General features: G+C 40.0%; 1 protein-coding gene across 6 annotated transcripts in view; it reads left to right on the top strand.

Annotated features, from left to right (window-relative positions):
- Window positions 1-15917, top strand: part of LOC130239459 (spectrin beta chain, non-erythrocytic 1) — a 114361-nt gene that overhangs the window by 54108 nt on the left and 44336 nt on the right. For all 6 annotated transcript variants that reach the window (XM_056470671.1, XM_056470670.1, XM_056470668.1 and 3 more), the window contains exons 12-14: window positions 10780-10877; window positions 10970-11033; window positions 15446-15595. In XM_056470671.1, the coding sequence (XP_056326646.1) occupies window positions 10780-10877; window positions 10970-11033; window positions 15446-15595 (312 nt within the window). The remainder of the gene's footprint in view (window positions 1-10779; window positions 10878-10969; window positions 11034-15445; window positions 15596-15917) is intronic.

Below are 15917 nucleotides of genomic sequence, written 5' to 3'. Positions count from 1 at the left end.
TTATAGGGGAATTGATGAACTAAATTGGCCGTAGTGTATAAGTGTTTGTGTGTGAGCGTGTGTGTGTGTGCGTGTGTCTATGTCTGTGTGTGTGTGTGTGTGTGTGTGTGTGTGTGTGTGTGTGTGTGTGTGTGTGCGCGTGTGTGTGTATGGGTATTTCCCATTACTGGGTTGTGGCTGGAAAGGCACCCTCTGCGTAAATCATATGCTAGAATAATTGGTGGTTCATTCCGCTGTGGCGTCCTCTGAAATAGAGACTAAGCTGAAGGAGAATAAAAGAATAATATGTCATTTAATTTTTATATTATTTCTAAGTCAATTATGTAATAAAATGAACAAGAATAAGGAATAAACATTATTAATAATTACAAGATAAAGCCGATACCATGATTTCACAGAAGTTAAAATTTTAAAAAGGTTATATTACCATTATGTATATCAGTACCATCTGATTACCATTTTACCCAAATGTTGTCCTTTATACAGACGAAGTCAGAATTATTATTAAATTTTTCCCCCAATTTCTGTTATAACGGAAAGATTTTTTTCAGCACATTTCTAATCAAAGAAACATAATAGTTTTAATAACTCATTTCTAATAACTGATTTATTTCATCTTTGTCATGATGACAGTAAATAATATTAGACTAGATATTTTTCAAGACACTTCTATACAGCTTAAAGTGACATTTAAAGGCTTAACTAGGTTAACTAGGCAAGTTAGGGTAATTAGGCAATAGGGGTGTCAAAATTAATTGTTTCTTCAGTGCACCGCAATGCAGATGCGGACAACTAGTTATTATGTACTGACGTCACTCAAATGTGCTATGGCGCCGTAGCTTACTATGGCGAGGGAGGCGAGTGCGAGTATTTACAACGCTCCTACTACTTAAAAATGCAGAAACTCAATTGCACTGCGTGTGTGTTTGCTGGACAGTCTTTTACTGACACTTACAGCACAAGCCTCTATTTCACTGCTATGGAGAAAATGAAAGTAAACTCCATTTCTCTCTCTCTCACTGAGGCCCGTTTGACCTGTTGGCGTGACTTTTCCTCTCCTCCTGGCTGATACAGCGACACTTCTGGATACAGATACGAACGCGTGTCTGCAGAGCGAGTATTCTTCACCGCATCTATTATAGATCAGCTGTGATCGCCGCTGCCATTTATCAGTGTCACTCCATGGTGAACAGCGCCAGAGCGTTAGAGCCAATCGCAGCCCTTTCTGTTGAGCGCGTGACCAATCATAGGGGTGTAAGAAAGAACTCGCTAGACAAGGCTCAGAAAGCGAGTGGGATATTGATATGTTTATTTGCTATAAATGCTCATGTTGTTCTGTGCCTGTACTTGAGTTTTTAAAGGTACCGTTTATATATCTGACTGTCTGTATTAAAGGACAAAATTGTATTACAAATAGTATAGAAATATAATTATATTTAAACATTTTAATACAAGAATTGCTGAAGCATGAAGAAAGCATCGTCAATGCACCGTAAAGCACAGAGATATCGAATTGACCCATATCGATGGCATGATGATCATAACTGAACCAAATCGTGAGACCAGTGAAGGTTTACACCTCTAATTAGGCAAGTCATTGTATAACGATGGTTTGTTCTGTAGACAATCGAAAACAAATATTGCTTAAAGGGGCTAATAATTATGACCTTAAAATGGCTTTTAAAAAATAAAAACTGCTTTTATTCTAGTCGAAATAAAACAAATAAGACAGGGTGTCCGCATGGTCTTAAAGTATTAAACATTGATAAATCAATTATGAGAAAATTAAGGCTCTTAAAAGGTATTAAAGTCTTAATCGTGTTTTTATGAGGTCTTAAATTTTGTTCAAGCGTTGTCCAAAGTGTTTGACTCCAAAACAGCCTAAATATATTTATTTTCCTCCTAATATTAACAACGGCAAGCTCGATCTATGCGATTGGTTTGGTATGAGGCGCGTCAAGCTCCTTTGTCCGGGTGATGTCACGTAATTTGCGACAAACGTAGGAAGGCAATGTGACAATCTCTATATGTAGTGAAACCATAGAGCGAAACAGACAGCAAAATGGGAAAATGTACAGTAAGTTTGTGAACTCCTGGATGGAGAAAGGCAAGAATTAACAGTGGCTGAAGCCTGTCACTGAAAACAACTACTATATCTATAGAGCTGCGCATCGTTGGATTTGCTCTTCAGTGTTTGGACTCTCAGTAGTGATTATTAAACCACACTGAACTGAGCTCAACTGAACTGAACTTAAACACTGAAAACTGAACTACACTGTTCCTATTTACTGTGACCTTTTATGTGAAGCTGCTTTGACACAATCTACATTGTATAAGCGCTATACAAATAAAGGTGAATTGAATTGAATTGAATTAATATATCTTATTAAGCTTTGTTTTTTCAGAGCTGATCTGTGTTCTGTTGCATGGTTGTGCTCCATTGATTTATTTAACTACAACTGTTCAGTAGCTGTCAGAGATTTGATACTAATTAGAACTTGAAGTGGCGATGAGGTTCGCCACTTTCCGAAAATATTCTGAGGATGTCTTTAAAAAGTCTTAAAAAGGTGTTGAAATTACCTTTAGGATCCTACATATACCCTGTAAGCCTTTCTCCAGAAGAAAAAACATTATAGGAAATACTGTGAAAAATTCCTTGCTCTGTTTAACATCATATATTTAAAAAAAGAAATAATTCACATGAGGGCTAATAATTATGACTTCAACTGTGTATATTTCTGGACTTGCAGATCTTCATCTTCTTAAAGTGCTTCCACTGATGATGCCAAAAGTTGAGTAATATCCAGTAAAACACAGCTCTTTTCATCCAGGTGCGGCATACGTATCTTCTTGAGCTTTGTTTTAGGTTACTTTTTAGCACTATATCCTGAATATCAGCTTAGCATCAGATGGTTTTGGCTTTGTTTTGTTTGGCTCAATGCTGCTGACATTCTGGGCTGAAGCAGGTTTGTAACAATGGCCGCTTGTGTCAGTAGCAGAGGTTACCAGGGTGTATCAGGTTTGGGAGTTGTGCTCATTATCCTTTATGGAGACTTTTACTGGAAGACACAAATCTCAATGACTAGCAGGAAGTCAGTCAGTACGAATGCTGAAGGAATGGCTCTCACAACACACAAATCTTTATTAAGTACACATTTAAGAAGGACCTTGATATTGTTAGTAATGCATAGGGATGTAACGATTCACTGTGAAATGGTTGAAAATCTACTCTAGACTGCAGCTCTGCACCAGACGTTTGGCCATAGGAGAAATGGACGTGGCCAACTGAGCCTGGCTTCTCTCGAGGTTTTTTAATTCTTCACTTTCGCCAATTGGTGAAGTTTTTTCCTCGCTGCTGTCGCCACTTGCTTGCATGGTTCGGGATCTGTAGAGCTGCGCATCGATGGATTTGCTCTTCAGTGTTTGAACTCTCAGGAGTGAATATTAAAGTACACTGAACTGAGCTCAACTGAACTGAACTTAAACACTGACAACTGAACTGACTGTTTCAATTCACCGTAATCTTCTATATGAAGCTGCTTTGACACAATCCACATTGTAAAAGCGCTATAAAAATAAAGATGAATTGAATTGAATCGAATAATCGATTCAAACGTGACTATTCAAACCGGTAGAAATGTTGAATGAATCGTGACGCATGTTTTGAACAGAGGGGGCGCTGTGTTTACAGTCATTACCTGCCCATCAGCGGTGAGCAAGAGATGGGGCTACAGAGTAAAATTACAGCTGTGAAATGCGCGAGACAAACACAAACTGTGTGCAAATGCTGCAAAAAGATGTTTACTCATGCTAACAGAACAATGAATATGATGCAGCACATAAACCATCAGCACAGCGAATAACTACTGTGTGAAGTGAAGTGTGAAGATGTTTTTCAGACTTAAAGAGAAAGTTGTTCTGTTACAGAAGCAGGTATTAGATTATTATACCCTCTCCTTTTCACATTAGTTTATGCATATTTTAATAATTTGCTCATTATTATTGAATATTTAAAAATATTCAAGATTATCTCTTCTTAAGTGTATCACTGATAATTAATTATACAAGTAATATTAATTATTCACCTTCATAATCATGTTCAACTCATGTCTCTATCCTACTTTAAAATTAGTCATTTTATAATCAGTATTTTATTCCAGTGGTCAGTCGCCTGGAGCAGAGGGCCTGTTGACCACCCCTGTACACACTGCTCTCTGGTTTAGGAAAGGCTTTCCTCTCCACACTAGCCATCTCAGTCCCCAGTGAAAGAGTTTGTTTATCAGCAGGGGACTTTGTAAATGTGCAAAGATCTCAGCTTATGCCAGAAAACCAACCCAGGCTCATTCTGAGAACGTAGTCCCGGGGACGTTTCTGGAGACCGCAAAATACGTCCCGGGAGGTACGTATTTTTGCAGTTTTTGTTTTCGCGAATCAGCGAGAGGCCGCATGATTGACCGCGCTGTTCTCGTGTAAACCTGCTGGAGGCCGCTGTCGAACGACCTTCCGCCTGTCTGCCTAGATGACAGAATGATTGACCGTGCGACCGGCCAATCGGCTGACCCACCCTCCTCCGTCCCTAAACCCAACCAACGACGATTCACAAAACCCGTCCATAAAAAGAAAAGCCCTCGTCTGATTTTTACCACGTTTTCGGATTTTGACCACATTCCTACCCTGTGACGAACTTGTTCGCTTCATTTTTTTGGATTTTGTTTTTGTTTTCTTACCTGATTTCTGGAACCGCTCTTCCCCGGACTCGAACCCGGTCGTCGTCGTGGTCAGCCCCTCTCTGCGCCTCGAGTCCGCCAGAGTACACGAAGAGCTAACCGGACAAGCTGGTTGCAGCGGGAAAGCCCTCCACACGGAGGCGAGCGGCCGGCTGGCCGGCTGGCCGGCCGGCAAGCGCCGAAAGGAACGGCGTCACACCGCTCTGCAGCGTTCGCTTAAAAAAATGAAATGCAGCCATACGTACCCCCGGCTACGTATTTCGCGGTCTCCAGAAACGTCAACGGGACTACGTTCTCAGAATGAGCCTGGGTTGCAGAAAACAGACAACACAGACACGGTTTTAGTTTGTTTATATTAATGAGTCTTTAGTTTGTATTGTTAATTTTTAATCTTTTATTTGTTTTTGAAATAGCAATTTGGTTATGGCAGAAAATATATTGTTTTGCAGAAAATGTGCAGCATTGAAGAAAGAAATGAAAGGGCTCGTCATCTTAAATTAGTTTCAATTAATTTTGCTAAACAATCGTGAGATTAGTATTGTGAATCGTATCGAATCTAGAGTCAGGTGAATCGTTACATTCCTAGTAATGCAGGGTTTCAAAATGAGCACTGATCTATTTTTGATTTACTTCTTTTAATTTACTTTTTGCCTTGATTTTTATTTTTTTTTAAAAGTAACTTGTTGCAACATAGGCTCATTCTGAAAACGTAGCTCTATATACATTTCTGGAGATCACGCATAATGTAGCCAGAGGTACTAATGGCTGCGTTTTGTCTTTAAAACAAACACTATGGGGCGATAAGACACTGTTTCTTTTCAGCTTACCAGCTGACCACTTACCTCTGTGAGGACGGCTTTCCCGTGTTTACCAGTTTGCTCAGTGGCTCGCCATGTACGTCGACAGACTTAAGACATAGAGTGGAGTTGACCACAATTACGGTGTTTGAGTCCAGTTAAGAATGGTTCCAGAAAGCGGGGAAGACAAAAACAGCAGCCAAAAAATAAAATAAACAAGTGAATAATAGGGTGAAGATGTGGTAAAACCTGAAAACGTGGTAAAATAAGGTGAGTGCTTTTTTCTTTCGGGTGGGTGAGCGAGTCAATCGGTGCTTTTGGAAACACTATCGGTTTGGTTTAGGGAAGGAGGAGGATGGGTCAGTCGATCGGTCAGTCAGTCAGTTAACAGCGGCCTCTGGTGAATTTACTTGAGAACAGCAGGCGCGAATGGCACTCGCAAGAGAAATTTGAAATCTGAAAAAGCATACACGTGTATATATACTCTGGCTGATTCACGAAAGCAAAAACTGCAAATAAAGGTATCTCCTGGGACGTGTTTGGTGTTCTCCAGAAATCTATATAGGGGTACGTAATCAGAATGAGCCTGGGTTGACTTTTTGTATCATCATCAGGCTTTTGATGTGTGTTTATGTCCAACCTGTAATATAATTGTACGTCCAGACGACAACAATTGTGGGATTTTTCTTTCATGAACATTTCGAGCCCATAGATGTATGGTTTCAAGAAATGGTTTAACAGGGTTAACACAGTGTAATATGTTTGCTTCGAGTGCTTCGCTTTTTCCACCACAGTCTAAACACATTTGCTACAGGTGAATTGAATAAACTAAATTGGCTGTAGTGTGTTGGTGTGAGTGTATGGGTGTTTCCCTGTACTGGGTTGCAGCTGGAAGGGCATCCGCTGTGTAAAACATATGCCTAAATAGTTAGATTCATTCTGCTGTGGCGACCCCTGATAAATAAGGGACTAAGCTGAAGGAAAATTAATGAATATAATGTGTGTATAAAAGCCAGGATTGATCCGAGCTGCTCATATTAAGCCGAAACGTATGTGAATACTGCTGTAATTTTGACACGCGATGCTTTGTCTGATTACGTGCCATTGTGTGATTAGAGCGGAGGCTTCCTCTCCATGAGTGGCGTGTCTATAAATGTTAAGCTTGTAAATTTGCTGCTCTCTCTAAATGGCACTTTCTCAGGCGACTCTCTCTCTCTCTCTCTCTCTCTCTCTCTCTCTCTCTCTCTCTCTCTCTCTCTCTCTGTTTCTCTCCAGCATCACCCACTCCTCTCTCGCCCAAACTCTGACTCATTCATCCTGAGCTCATAATCAGAGAATGCCCAGCTCTGATTCATACGCCACCATAAAGCTCAATCAGCCTGTGGGGTCCCGGGCATCAACACACATTTCGTGTGAAAGGGTTTTTCCCTCAAGTTATTATTGTGCTATAATTTTTTTTATATTTATATACTATAAACAAAACTTTTGGTAACACTTTATTTGAAGGGTGTTCATAAGACTGCATGAAACCGACAGGACACACGTCATTAATGTGAATCAGATTGTATATCCGCTTATGACAACTATTAGTAAGTGTCATTCACTTAGTTGTGTTGTGTAATTGCAAAGATGACATTGTTTATTATGACAACTTTATGACAACATTTTAATAACATTCAGCTTGTAACACTGTAGTTGAGGTAAAAATATATGAATGATGCTGTTTTAAAACTCATCTTTATAAAGACCTCATGACAATCATGTTTATGACAGATTTATGACAAGTTTTGTTGTCTTGGTAAGACAAAAATGGGTTGTGATGCATTTGTTTATGTTATAACTGAGTGACACTTAATAACAGTTGTCATAAGCATGCATATGACGTGTCATGTGATGATTATAAAGGTTGATGAAATGATAGTCTTATGAACACCCCTTCAATTAAAGTGTTACCAAATCTTTTTTAGATTAGATTTTTAGATTAACCTGTACAAGTACAAGGCAACTATGCAGTTTAGGTGTAACCAGCAGTGCAATAGCAGCAAGTGCAGAATACAGGTATAAGTTATAAAGTGCAGTTATAGAAAAACTATGGTGATATTTACAGATGGATGTACTAGGAACATTATATACAGTACTATGAATATATATATATACATATATATAAAGAGTCAGTGAGGGGCAGAGGTCAAAGGGAGACAGCTCTGAGGAAAAAGCTGTTCCTCAGTCTGCTGGTTTTTGTCCGTGGTAGCCTGAAGCGTCTGCCGGAAGGCAGGAGAGAAAACAGTTTGTGAGCAGGGTGAGAGGTGTCCTAAAGAATACTGCATGCTCGGCGCAGACAGTGTTTCTTCTGGATGTCCTCTAGGGCTGTCAGTGTGATACTTGTGATGTGTTGGGCAGTTTTCACCACCCGCTGCAGTGCCTTACGCTCGGCAACAGAGCAGCTTCCATATCAGACTGTGACGCAGTTGGTCAGGATGCTTTCTATTGTGCAGCGGTAGAAGTTCACCAGGACGGCTGATGAAAGCTAGTTCTTTTTAAGTTGTTTATTAAGTGTCATTCAAATTCATTCATTTTCTTTTCGGCTTAGTCCCTTTGTTAATCCAGGGTCGCCACAGCAGAATGTACTGCTAACTTATCCAGCATATGTTTTACACAACGAATGCCCTTCTAGCTGCAGCCCATCTCTGGGAAACATTCATACACTCTTGCATTCACACACATACACTACGGACAATTTAGCCTACCCAATTGACCTGTACCACATGTTTTTGGACTGTGGGAGAAACCAGAGCAGCCGGAGGAAACCCATGCAAACTCAGGGAGAACAAGCAAACTCCACACAGAAATGCCAACTGACCCAGCCGAGGCTCGAACCAGCGACCTTTTTGCTCTGTGCCACTGCATCGCCCTGCATTTAAATTATTTTCATAAATTAAACATTTTTCAATATTGAGAGTCTTATTGAATGTGCTGTATCTGTCTCTTTCACATATACAGACTTTTCTGGAAAATTACCAGCAATTTCCTGTAATTTTTCGAGTGATCGGCGTGACCCACGGCGCATGCCTTACGCGATGTCGTGCATTTATACTTTTGCTGCTGTTTGTGTTGCTCTGCAATAACACTTCCAAAACGCTAGCTGTCTGCAGGTTTTTATGTTCCTCTGTGTCGGGTTTTATCTTTGTTTTGTTTTTTCTGAACGCTACCTAAATGTACAAGTAGCTAAAACTTGCTCATTCAGAAGCAGGAGCCGGCGGACGTGCAACAACAATAAAGTAAACACAAAACCAAAGTTTCCATCTGGAGCTCCTTCACTGGACTCCACACTTGTGAACACTCGCTCCATCAACCTCACGGCTCTCAGCACCGACACACTCCTCACAGCTACCAAGCATCGTTGCAACTTGTAGTTACATTTTTTGAGAGGTGCGCATCAGCCATGGCGAGGACTATGCAATCTCATGTAGGCTGCGCCGGACCATACGTGTGCGCTTGACGCAGGAGTATAAATCAGACTTAATACTGGTAAATTGCCAATACATTTCCTGTTAATTTTATGGCAATTTACTAATATTACAGTGTAAAAAGGGGCTAATGACGCGACTGCCTTCTCTAGAGCTGCTTACAAGTGAATTAATGAACTTTGCAGAGTTTTTGACCTAAACTGAATCAACACTGAACTGAATAATAACACTATTTAGTTAAAGGGCACCTATGGTAAAAAAGCTTTTCAAGCTGTTTGGACAGACATATGTGCATGTATGGTGTATAGACCGTCATATTGGGGTGAAATAAACACACCCAGTGCTTTTTTTTTCAATTTAACAACATAAAAAACGGTGGACCAATTGGAGCTGTTTTCAAATCGACCGCTACTTGACGTAGGAGAGCGGTCCCCCCGCCCACCAATATTGATTGACAGGCGCGTCATCATATCCTCAGTTTGTTGATTCACGTCCGCCATTTTCAGCGTGAGTCGAAGCGATATCACTAAAGGAACACGCTAGCTCTATTTTTAGATGCAAGGCTCATTGGGCTCAACACAAGATCAATATTCTCCACATTATCGCTCTAATCGGAATTATTGGTGTATCTTTAGGTAGGTTTGCAAACATGTGTACTTCTCATTGAGTCTACCTTATACTTCAGCCGTTTGCATTTCTTGCGATCCCAGAAGCTCCCTGTGATCTTAACTAGCATGCGTTTTAGAATTCTAAACATAGGTTTCTATCAGGGTACACTCAAGTCGACGGCTGGGCGCCGCGGACCGCTGCAGAAACCTATGTTTAGAATTCAAAAATGCGTGGCGCGACGATTCGGGACACTTCATGTTTCTGCCGCGCCACAGAGAGTGTCTGGTGTGCCGTGTCGCGGCTTCGAGCGGCGCATCCGGTGCCTCAGTCAAAGTTAATTCAGTGTGCGTGGTTATTAGTTTCTGTGTACAAACTCAGCACTTGAAACTAGCACACAGTTGGCTGTAAAACTGTACAAAGACACAAATGATTTTGTACTCTCTGCTTGGTCTGTGTCTGAGTCGTACATGCACGACTGAATGCGGATCCTCTCCTCCTCCTTTTAATCTGCCTGTCTGTGTTGCAAACACAGAGCGGGTGAGCTCATGGCCCCGCCCCCTTGTTACGTTGGGCGGGAAGCCGAAACTAGTCTACATGTGAAGCAACACACCCCTAAATCAGCAAGCTGTGGACACGCCCCCAACATGTCACTTTTTAACACATTATAATAAAAAGTCTGAATTGTGTTTTAAACTGAACCTAAACTGGCACACTCAGAAGAACCATAATATTAATATTAAATCATAAAAAAGAGGTAAACTATGTGCCCTTTAAAGTCAAAATTATGAGGTCTCCTGTGATTATTTATTTATTTTTCTTTCTTATTAAAATATTTCCTAAATAATGTTTAACAGAGCAAGGAATTTTTCACAGTATTTCCTATAATATTTTTTCTTCTGGAGAAAGTCAACAAACCACTGTTATACAATGACCTAATTACCCTAGTTAAGCTTTTAAATGTCCCTTTAAGCTGAATACTAGTATCTTGATAAACATTATTTACTGTCATCTTGGCAAAGAGAAAAGAAATCAGTTATTAGAAATGAGTTATTAAAACTATTATGTTTAGAAATGTGGTAAAACAATCTTCTTTCCGTTAAACACAAATTGGTAAAAAAATATTCAGGAGGTCTAATAATTCTGACTTCAACTGTAAATATCACTGATTTGTCTTCTCAGGTTGTCAGAGACGTGGAGAGCTCCAGAAAGCCTTCAGACAGTGGAGACGCAGCCCATTCCTGTGTCAGTGACATCCCTGTAAACCTGCAGACTGAAAGGTGACATTTAGCTCAGTCACATCATTGCTTTTTCTGCGCACATGCAAATTAAAGCTGCATGCTAAATAGAGGCCCTGTGTCTGGTTTTACAGCGAGTCCAGCGGCCACCCACCACTTCACATTCAGCTCCAGAAGTTCACAGTCTCCGCAGACAAGGTGTGCATTTATTACTTCAGCATTACTCAAACCCTACAGCCATTCGTGCTCCGAAAAGACGGACTGTGTCCAATCAGACTGAGCAGAGGATAATGCTCTTATTCAGTGCTTTTGTTGCTTCCAGTATAAATATCTGAACGTTCTTAAAAGGACAGTTCATATATTATATATCTACAATTCAACTGGACCACGTTTAGCATTTTCCTTTTTTAAATATAACATGCTCTTTATGTGCATATTTATGTTGAGGTTTATTAATACATAATAAATACACACTGTACACACGCATATGTATGTAAATAAAACTTTTTAATGCTTTTAAGAAGGATTATTCAATTGACAGCACTAACTTTAAACGGCACCTATAATGCAAAATCAACTTTTGGAAGCTGTTTGGACAGAACTGTGTGTAGGTATAGTGTGTCCACAGTCATATTGGAGTGATAGAAACACATTTCTTTTAGCTTCCTGATGTTAAAAAAGGATCCAAATCCCAGTGGCTTTGAGGTCGACTGCAACGTGACATAGGAGTGCTGTTTTCCCCGCCCACTGAATTGATTGACAGCTGGGTATTAACATGTCTCCATAGTGACACATATAAACACAACACAGGCTCATTCTGAAAACGTAGTCCCGTGGACGTTTCTGGAGACTGCGAATTATGTAGCCGGAGGTACGTATGGCTACGTTTAATTTTTTTTATAGCGAATGCTACGGGGGCGGTATGACGCCGTTCCTTTTCGTGCTTACCTCCTTGTGGAGGGCTTTTCCGCTGCAGCCAGTTTGTCCAGTTAGCTCGTCGTGTCTTCGGCGGACTTGAAACGCTGAGAAGAGTTGACCACGACGACGATGAGGTTCGAGTCCGGAGAAGAATGGTTCCAGAAATCAGGTTAGATAAAAACAGAATCCAAAAATGAAATAAACAAGTGAATAACAAGGTGAGAATATGGTAAAATCCGAAAACGTGGTAAAAATCAGACGAGGGCTTTTCTTTTTCTGGACGGCTTTTGTAAATCATTTTTTGGGTTGGTTTGGCGGGTCAATCGATAAAATTGGTTGGGTTTAGGGAAGGAGGAGGGTGTTTCAGTCAAATGGTCGGTCGGCCAGTCAATCAGACAGACGGTCGGTCGACAGCGGCCTCTGGTGGGTTTACGCGAGAACAGCGTGCGCGAACGGCACTCGCGAGAGAAATTTGAGATATGAAAAACGCACACAGCGGCCTCTAGTGGATTCGCGAAAACAAAAACTGCAAAAATAAGCGCCTTCCAGGACGTATTTTACGGTCTCCAGAAACGTCCATGGGACTACGTTTTCAGAATGAGCCTGGGTTGTATAAACATATCCACAAGACGGGACTTGCACAAAGCAACAGGGATTAAAAGGTCTGTTCAGCTCTCTGTGATCATCTGCAGCTCAAGAATGAGTTTTACAAGTTTAAAATGTTTTTAAAACAGAGAATGTTTGTAATAAATAAAAGACAGTAAAATCGCTGTAATCCACAGCCGCATGTCAGTACAATTATTAAAGAAGACGCTTTAGTCGTGGTTTGTGGACGTTAAATCAGGTTTATTTTGTTCATCGACATAATAGATATCCACACAGCAGTGGAGATTCACCTTTATCCTGTCACATTTGCTACGCAAAAACTATGCAAATTTAAACGTGTGTGTGTGTGTGTGTGTGTGTGTGTGTGTGTGTGTGTGTGTGTACTGCGAACTTTAAAATTACATTGTGTGTGACTCGTCGTTGCAGAAAGGCTTGAATTAACTCCACAACAAATACACCAAATAACCATTGGGAAAGTTCCTACTGTGGTATTTCTCACAAACTGAATCTCTGCTGCTTTCATGTCTGTTTATCTGACGTAACAAGAGAAGCAGACGGGCGGGGAGAACCAGCTCGTTTGCATTTAAAGGCACAGGCAACAAAACAGCTACAGTGTAATCTTACTCCAAAACTGACATTTTCAGCAAGGTCTAATAAATAATCTGATGGGTGTTTTGAGCTGAATCTTTACAGACGCGTTGTGGAGACACTAAAGACTGATCTTCCATCTTGTAAAAAGAGTAAAATAGGAGCCCTTTAAGACATTTTAACTTGTTCGTTTAGGAAATTGTAGAAATATGTGTTGTTAAACAAATAAAGAGTTGTTAAAAAATCTATTTTGTTAAAAAGAGGCTTTTGTAGTGTGTATTCCAGTAAAGTGAGCTGCTGAAAGCGTGATGGATGGCTGTTTGGTAACCGCTAAAGGACTGTGTTTGTTTGACACTGATGTCAGTCTATAATAGTGTGTGCAGCTTCCAGCAATTGTTCTGGCTTGAAAACCCAGTCAGTGGTTCTGAACTGGCTGCGAGTCGAGCAGACGGCAGTTCAGGGGTCAGCAGCTTTAAATATAATCTCTTCTGCCTTCCTGTTTTTCATGAAACACCTCTGTTCTGTTTTAAAACTAGCGAGTTGTCTACCTGCAAAGCATTTAAAATGAAAATGAAAACATTTAAAGTCGTTCAATTAGAGTTTATTTGTGTAGCGCTTTTTACAATTATAATTGTTTCAATGCAGCTTCACAAAAGGTGTACATTATTGCATTACAATCAAATCAAGTTAAAGTTACAATCAAATATAAGTTATTATATGCAGACATAGTTAACCTGCAAGTCTCGGACATTATCAGGAAGGATATTCCAGAGTTTAGGGGCCATAAAGCAGAAGGCTAGACCTCCTTTAGTAGACTTTGCTATTCTGGATACTACCAGAAGCCCTGAGATTTGAGATCTTAATGAGTGGGTTGGATTGTTGCAATCTAGAAGGTTGGTTCCTTTTAACTTGTTCAAGCCTTTTATTGTCATCATTTATTCTTTCTCCACTTGTTCCTAATGTTATTTTCTTTTTCCTGTTGAAGACTACAGAAGATAGTTTAAAGATTGCTGGAAACAAGTAGTCATTGACTTCCAAATTTTTTTTTTTCCTACTATGGTAGTCGATGACAATCTTTAGCTGAATTCAAAGGTATAGTCAACATAGGCTCATTCTGAAAACGTAGCCCTATATACATTTCTGGAGATGGTGAATTATGTACCCAGAGCAACATATGGCTGCATTTTATCTTTAAAACGAACGCTACAGGGCGGTATGACGCGGGTTCATTTCTCGCTTACCTCTGTGTGAACGGCTTTCCCGCTGTTACCAGTTTGTCTAGTGGCTTGCCACATACGCTGGTAGACTTGAGACACAGAGCAGAATTGACTGGATTTTCTTTTTCTAGATTGCTTTTCAAAACACTGTCGGTTGGGTTTAGGAAAATGGGTGGACGGGTCAATCATTGCTTTTGAAAACACTTGGTTGGGTTTAGGTAAGGAGGAGGGTGGGTCAGTCAATCGGTCAGTTAGTTGGTCAGTCGACAGTGGCCTCTGGTGGATTTAGGTTAGAACAGCAGGTGCGAATGGCACTCGCAAGAGAAATTTGAGACCTCAAAAAGTGTACACAGCAGCCTCTGGCGGATTTGCAAAAACAAAAACGGCAAAAAATCGTACCTCCTGGGACGTATTTGGTGCTCTCCAGAAATGCTTATAGGAGTATGTATTCAGAATGGGTATAGTACGCTTGGATTGGACTGGATTGGGTATAGTATGCTATTATTTGTTTTTTATTTCTCTTATACTTGTTTCTTTTATTCCTGTTTATGTAAAGCACTTTGAATTGCCACTGTGTATGAAATGTGCTATATAAATAAACTTGCCTTGCCTTGCCTTGCCTTGCTAGAAATACATGAATATTAATTATTATAAACTACAGAGTATGCGAATGTATACTCTTGTATACTAATATATATAGTATTTAATATGTTATTAAAACATACAAAACATGCCAACAGTATGTTGTAATTTCAGTAGTTTATCCTAATGAAAATTACTATTCACAAATTTCCCAGTGTAGGTTGCGGCTGGGTAAAACATGCCAGAGTAATTGGCGGTTCATTCCGCTGTGATAAATCAGAGACTAAGCCAAAGGAAAGTGTGATTATTCATAGCTTTGAAACTATTTGTCAGCATATGTGAAAACTACAGCAATTTATGCTGATTTTAAGTATTTAAATACTTTTGAATATGGTCATCAGTAGTTGCATTAGTGGTAAAATGTGTACTGTTGTAGCTTAAAATATTATTCAATTATATTAGCTGTTTCAGTGAGAAAATATAGGGCTATTTTTTATTTTAATTTAATTTATGTGTGGTCTCTGTTATGAAGCATCACCTTGTTTACTCAGCAGCTCACTACACTGGAATCGCACTAATGGTTATCAGAGTGGCGTCTCTTGTGTGTTTTACCCGATGGTCTTTGCTGTCTGTATAGGTTTAGCTGTATGTGTTTGAAACAGAGCCGCGGTGTTGTAATTTTCTCTCTGTTCTCCACAGACTCTCTCCTGGCTCAAAGAGAGTGTTGCGATGGCCACTCAGATCTGCAGTTTGAGTGGACCGAATGGTTTCGACGCCGCCAAGAGACGCCAGGCTTCACTGCAACAGGAGATCCTGTCCAACAAAGCCAGAATAGAGCTGGTCAAGAAGGTGTGTGTTAATGTGTGGTAGCACAATCTGCCAATACCAAATAACTATTTAAAAAGCCCAAAATTTGAGGATTTATAGCTCAATGCAGGAGAAAAATATACTCATTTCGAGAAAACAGCCTTTAAAAATATGTAGTGTAAATAAAATGTGCAGTACACTGTATACAATATTTGCTTTTAATAGCTCTACAGTACAGTGGGTACGGGAAGCATTCAGACCCCCTTAAATGTTTAACTCTTTGTTATAGTTTGTTAGTTGTCCACACAGCACACCATTTTGACAGAAAAACACAGAATTTTGGACATTTTTGCTTATTTATTAA

This window comes from Danio aesculapii, chromosome 13 (genome assembly GCF_903798145.1).
Source record: "Danio aesculapii chromosome 13, fDanAes4.1, whole genome shotgun sequence".
Taxonomy (NCBI): domain Eukaryota; kingdom Metazoa; phylum Chordata; class Actinopteri; order Cypriniformes; family Danionidae; genus Danio; species Danio aesculapii.
The sequence above is the reverse complement of the archived record's forward strand: the minus strand, read 5'-3'. Positions and strand labels throughout refer to the sequence as shown.